General features: G+C 34.3%; 1 protein-coding gene across 1 annotated transcript in view; it reads right to left on the bottom strand.

Moving 5' to 3' along the window:
• Window positions 1-1,192: 1,192 nt before the first annotated feature.
• The window catches only part of LOC137645725 (putative autophagy-related protein 11), a 507,493-nt gene continuing 501,380 nt past the window's right edge, over window positions 1,193-7,305 (bottom strand). Inside the window, exon 9 of the mRNA XM_068378611.1 lies at window positions 1,193-1,581. Within this exon, the coding sequence (XP_068234712.1) occupies window positions 1,450-1,581 (132 nt within the window). The 3' untranslated portion in view covers window positions 1,193-1,449. The remainder of the gene's footprint in view (window positions 1,582-7,305) is intronic.

The raw sequence follows: 7,305 nt of genomic DNA, 5'->3' as shown, positions 1-7,305 counted from the left end.
TCTCCGAGAATTTTTTTTTACGCCAAACGGTTATTTTTCATGGACGTGTATGAATGAGACTATCAAGTGATGCCCTGAAAGCAGTCATATGGTGTCCATACACTATTCACGCAGCGTTCATGCCATATTCACCCAGATAAGGCATCAGCAGGGCGAGCAGTGAATTTATTTAACAACAATGCCATGGCTCATTTTCATGCCATTTTAAAGGAAAGGCAAAAGCAAATGTCTTTAGATAGGTTCCTTAAAACTGAACGTACTTGTGAAAAAAGACGACCGAGTGTTCAGCAAGTGTATTTAAGTGATTCAGTTAATGATAGTGAACGCCATTCAAGAAAAACAACAACTGACAATTTACCAATAGTTCTCAAGTACAGATATTCTCCTTCAAAGAAGTAACCTATTTTCCTCTTCTTCCTCCTCTTTTATCTCCCTAATGCAAGACACCACTCTCCTTAAAGGTAAATTGCAAGTTAATTTGTTTATAATTTACATTTTTCATTATACAGTACATATTTATTCATTTCTGATCTTAGGGATTACAATTTGTACAATGAATACCATTACAAAACTTTCAAAAATTAGTGTATATGTGAATTTATGGACCTGTGGAACAATTCAAGTCAATTTAGTTTACTTCTTATGTGAACATTGTTTTAGGATATGAGAATATTAGGCTACAAGCTCGCTCCCAAAATAAATTAAAAGTCATAACCCAAGGTACTTTTGTAAATGTAAAAAAAAATACACATTTTAGCTACTAGCCTCCATTTGCAGAAATAACAATTTCCTATCTATTTCAAAAAAATATAACATTGGCAGTAGCATGAGCAAGGGGCTAAAACATATAATGAGATATATGAAATATATACACACACACACACACACACACATATATATATATATATATATATATATATATATATATATATATATATGTATATATATATATATATATATATATATATATACATATATATATACATATATATATATATATATATATATATATATATATATATATATATATATATATATATATATATATATATATATATATATATATGTATATATATATATATATATATATAATATATATATATATATATATATATATATATATATATATATATATATATATATATATATATATATATATATATATATATATATATATATATATATATATATCAAACTTATGAAGACAGTGCATACAATGCCCAGCAATATAGCATATACCAGAGATAATGTGAATTTCAGATTATACTTCTAAATATATACATGTCAACATACTAGAATGTAAATATATTTTTAACTAAATACTGTACTTGTATGAAAAAATAAGAATGAATGTAATATGAGTTCGATTACAAATACATAATCACCCAGACTTTTTGAACCTCAAACACTCAGATGAAGCTTTTATGTCTGAAACACTTAGATAAAGCTTCAGTCAGCAAAGTTCATACAAATTTCCATAAGTTGATTCTGTGCTTGTTTTTCACTTGTGATGTTAAGAATGTCCATTGTCAATTTAATAAAGAAGCTTGGGACAAGAACCTTCCAAATATACTGCCTTCTCTGAAAGAAAAACATATGCTGAAATGTTTTCTTACAAGTATGAACATTTCATCACATAATAATAGCAATTATGCGTTCTATAGGTAGAGAGTACTTGAGTAATATACACCTGCTTATGATAATTGTTCATAGGATTATTGATAGAAAAACTTACAACTTATATCTCCTAATTTACCCCATTGATCTTTACCTTCTAAGTGAAACTTTCACAAATTACAGTGTCTAGCTTATCTACCTAACCTTGCTAACTTCTTTAAAAAATACAATCATATATTCCCCCCGCTAAAGTACTAGTTTGAAGATTGTGAAGAATGTATCTAAAAAAATACTTTCACCCTTATTTAACATATTTAAGAGATGATAAGTTTTGGTACATTCTTGTATTCTGTAGTATACCCTTTTGAATAGGAAAACCTACCATTTTAGATAGTGTTAAGCAACATAGTTTGGAGTGATTAAACCAGTACATAAAATTAAAATTGGCAAGATAAAAACCATGTAAAGTAGAGGCTTAGGTTACAATTAATTTTGAATACTATTATAAAAATTTGTATTCGGTAATGAGTGACGCATTGGCATGTGAGCAAAAATTTCCTCCCATGTGGGCATATTCTATGGACAAGCACAAACAAGACTATTGTGCGATGTGCAAAAAGCAGCCACATGGAGCTTATATGCCACTCACACAGTACTCAGGTGGTTTCTACTCCATTTTGTCTCAAGTTAACTTGCATCACTCTGCATGCTCTTCCACTCTCCGAGCAGCAGTGTAGAAACATCACCGTGTCGACTTGTGACCGCTATTATTAATTCATGAAGACACTGCGCTGCATCGTGAAGTGAACAGAGTACAGTAGTACCCCTCTTCTACTAAACTTTTTCATCTTTCATCTTATCTTGCCATCTAATTATCTGCCTCCCTCTTGATATCCTCCCCCTAACAGGTTTTTTCCTAAGTGTTCCTCATTCATTCCCTATCATTCATCTTCAACACATGCCCACACCATCTCAGTCGTGACACTTCAATCTTTCAAGCAGTGATATTCCCATAATCTGCCTCAGCATTCTCATCTGTTCTCTCAAGCTTTGGTTCCTCTGTTTGTCTTAAAGACCAAGTTTCCAATCTATACATTAATACTGGTCTTATTACTTTTAACTTGATTGGTATTTTCTTATCACATGCCACTCCTGCTACCTCCCACCACTTCCCCCATGCTGTTTTTATCATATTCAAAACTTCAACCTCACATCCTCCCTCCTGACTTTTAGTAGAGCCTAAGTATCTATAGTGTTCTACCTGTTTCATAATTGAGCCTCTACTTTCATGTATGGCTATCCTGTCCCTACCTTCCTTAATGGTCACCATAGTTTCAGTCTTATTCACATTTACACTCCAGCCACCCCTTTCCAAAGTTTCTTACCAATCTACAACCTTTATCTGTAATTTTTAATTTTCAGCATTAATCACCAAATCATCTCCAACAACTCTTCATTTCCGATCTCTTTACTGGTGTAATCTAACACTAGCTTCAAAAATCCAACAGCTGTTATTACTTTTGTCCTTGTTCTTTAGTATTTCATCTCTACCATTCTAACCAACTACTCTGGGACTTTTCTCTTTCTCAGCACCAAAACATCACTTCTCTTGGTATTTATCATAAGACTTCTCTATTATCAATATTATTATTATTATTACTTGCTAGGCTACAACCCTAGTTGGAAAAGCAGAATGCTATAAGCCCAGGGGCCCCAACAGGGAAAATGGCCCAGTAAGGAAAGGAAACAATGGAAAATAAACTATTTTAAGAAGTGTAACAACATCAAAATAAATACTTCCTATATAAACAATAAAAACTTTAACAAAACCAGAGGAAGAGAAATCAGATAGAATAGAGTGCCTGAGTGTACCCTCAAGCAAGAGAACTCTAACCCAAGACAGTGGAAGACCATGGTATAGATGCTATGGCACTACCCAAGACTAGAGAACAATGGTTTGATTTTGGAGTGTCCTTCTCCTAGAAAAGCTGCTTACCATAGCTAAAGAGTCTCTTCTACCCTTACCAAGAGGAAAGTAGCCACTGAATAAATACAATGCATTAGTTAACCCCTTGAGTGAAGAAGAACTGATTAGTAATGTCAGTGTTGTCAGGTGTATGAGGACAGGAGAATCTGTAAAGAATAGGCCTGACTATTCGACGTATGTGTAGACAAAGAGAAAGAACCGTAACCAGAGAGAAGGATACAATGTAGTTCTGTCTGCCCAGTCAAAGGAACCCATAAATCTCTGGCGGTAGTATTTCAACGGGAGGGTGGTGCCCTGGCCAACCTACTACAAAAGCCAAGAAGAGCTTCTCGTTTTCTTGTAGTCTCTTTTTCTGTAACTGCCTTACAGTACTATAAAGATGGGATCCACAGTACCTCTTCCTTTCATGATTTGGAAAAAAATCAGACCAAAGGTGAACATTAGGAAAAATACAACTAAGTTTTTTATGCATTGCACCTATCTCTTATTATATTTTGTTACCCTAATAATGCTCTTCTCTCCATAATGGTCTCATAACATACTGTATATCTCTGTTTTGCAGAGTAAATGACATCCTGCACCCAGAGGAAAAAGTGTTAAAGTTTAGAAATAGGTGGATATTTCACTACCGTTGTTACTGTGGATTTCCAGAAAATCAATCAATTCCTGTGAAAAAAAATTTAATCTGGAGAGACTGACAACTTCCCGTGTGGTAATCACAAGAAAATTGGAATTGCTGATCATTGGAAGTCACAGATTTGAAAGAAACCCCCAGTATAAGTCACTTCACATTGCCATTAGGTGGGAGAGTGATATAAAATTATCGCTGGAGATTTGTGCCAATAGAAATTGATAATAGGTCAGAGTTTTGCTGTAATACCTGTATGGATATTGTGAAGAACAGTTTGTGTGACTGCATTCAGATCAGTTCCCTCAGAGAAAAAAGGTATTAACAGTTGTGGTCCTCTGTGGAAATACATTTTGTTTTATAGATATATATGGGTGCAATTAACACTACTTTGGACAAAGGTCTGTCATGTTAGATCCAGACACAGCTTGTAATCTTATACATTGTATAGGAGCATAAAAGATATGTATAAGGTATAAATACTCAATCATTGGTGATGTTTAGAGTTCTATTTCTTTCAGAATATATTCTATGGTACTTCACTTATTCAAGAGCTTTGAATTCATCTACTGGTAATATGAAAACAAGATATGTTCACCAGTCCCAATATTATATAGCGGACATAGGATACAGAACTTTAGAATGCCAAATATGTACGCAACCTTTAATTTTTTTTTAAATTGTGGGACGGTATTTTTCTCTAAATTTTTGCCTTTATGAAATAAATATTTTTTCTTTCTCTGTAACTAAATATTTTGATTTATCACACTTTATAGCAGTTGATTTTTTCCTCAGACATATTTGATCTGTTATTAATTTCTTCATAAAATCTTACCTGAGATTCAAGCTATTCAGTAATTTTTAAGTAACTGTGTAGGCTACAGAGTACAGTTGGATTGGAGTGGGCATACTGACTAATAAAGTCACAGGAAAGTTCTAAGATTGTCGCTGGGTACGAGGGGTGGCGCCCAGTGCCCATTTAATTTACATTTTTTTTCTTTTTTTGCCCAGACCTCCGGTGCAATCCATGGCATTCTTGTGTAGTGGGGTGTTAAGAGCGTGGTTGGGACTCTGACAAAAGGTAGTGCAGCCAGCAAACCACTACAACGAATCCATACTGCTGTATCTCAATATTTTCAATCTCTCATCTAGTACCCTTTCAAAGAGTTTCAAAGCATGCTCTGTTAGTTTAATTCCCCTGTACTTATCACATTCCATGATGTCACCTTTCTGTTTAATTATAAATACCATTACACTCCCCTCCCATTCTTTAGGCACTATTTCCTCTTTCCATATTGCACTCTACAAAGCCAGCATTCGTTCTTCTCCCTCTATAGCTAGTATCTTGACAATTTCAATTTGAAACCTGGTGGACCTGGTACTATACCATTCTTCATTTTACTCAATGTCCACTTCACTTCTTTATTCTGTATCTCAATGCCTGGCCCCTCCACCCTGTGTTTGTCCCAGCCCCTTTCTCTCATTTTCAGTATTCAATAGTTGCTGAAAATATTCTCTGCATCTTCTTTTAATGTTATCATCCCTATGCAATATAATTCCATCTATATTCCTGATGACCACCAGTTGCCGCAAATCCTGTCTTTACCTTTCTTCACGTTTTAAATCATACAGTCAGCCCTTGCTTTTCATGGGGTTAGGTAACAGAGACAGGCGCGAAAATCAAGATTCTGAGATTATTTGGTGCCTTAGGGTAGGTTAACTTATATCCTACCAACTCACCAACTATTACCTACCTGTAGTTGACTAACATACTAAGTAACCCACTGTGCTGCACTACATTCTTTTCATGTGCTTTCTATAATGGTATCTTAGTTCTTACTACTTTTCAGATGTAATTGTACATTATTAACATAAATTCACTACAAGGTAAGACATTCATAAAGCGGAAATCACCACCATGATTCATAAAACTAGTCACCGCCGCACCATGCTTTGTATATGTTTAAAAAAAACACTTGCAGTTGATGGATGAAAACAAAAGTAAAAACTGCTTTAAAAAAGCACAATTATGTAAGGTATGTTTTTTAGAATGGATAACGTCGCCTCAAACATGTCAGTCTGAGTTGACGAAATCAAATGCCATGTTTTAAAGTTTCTTTTACAGTAAAATACTGTAAATACACTATTGGTAGTTTTTTTTAATAAATGTATATTTATCCTATCACAAGTGAAAAAAAGAAGATAAAAAAAAAAAACTAAAACATCACTAAATGTTTAAAAAATGTTATAGTAAATAACACTCTCTCCCCCTCAGCCCCACCAGGAGAAAGGCTTCAACCAAACTGTGCGTGTGCATATCTCTCTCTCGCTCCTAAATTGTTCACATTTTTCTCCTTCAAGGTCCCAAACCTTAATTCTAGATCTCTTTATCTTCTTGGATTTTCTACCTCATTTTAAAATCCATCACTACCAGTCTTGTTGCTTAACACATGCTCACATGCTTCCCCCAAAATCACTTCACAGTTCATCACATTTTTATCTACTTCTCTAACCAATATGTAATCTATTTTTCTTTCCACTCCTCCACTTTCATAGGTTATCAGATGCTTATCCAGTTTCTGAAACCAGGAGTTCTTACATGTCAATTAAAAAATCTGGGTCATCTTTAATATATACTACCCATTCTCATTTCTAATTCTAAACCCATGGGCCCCTTGTACCTCCTCCTATCCATCCCTTCTCTGCCCCACTCTGCCATCCATGTTTGCTCCTATGATTAGATTCTCCTCCTCTTTCACTGTTCTAATAGCTGCCTAAAACTGTTGTCTAAATAATTATTTGCCTTGTTCTTGACAACCCATTTGGGGGGGGGGGGGCATATGGTGAAATTACAATTATTATCTGATCTTCAATAATCATTGGGATATTTGAAAACCTATCAATCAATCTCTTTAATTTTCTTCAAGTAATTTTACGCTCATTGTTTGGACTGAAGAATTCACCTACAGTGTTCCAGAGAAAAACGCAGAGTATTCTAGAAGAGTTCCTGAAAGCCAAGGTGATTGTCTACATCGATAACATTTTGATCCTTGGGGCTTCTTTCAAGGAACAC

Source organism: Palaemon carinicauda, chromosome 8 (genome assembly GCF_036898095.1).
Source record: "Palaemon carinicauda isolate YSFRI2023 chromosome 8, ASM3689809v2, whole genome shotgun sequence".
NCBI lineage: Eukaryota > Metazoa > Arthropoda > Malacostraca > Decapoda > Palaemonidae > Palaemon > Palaemon carinicauda.
This window is presented reverse-complemented; position numbering and strand designations above follow the sequence as displayed.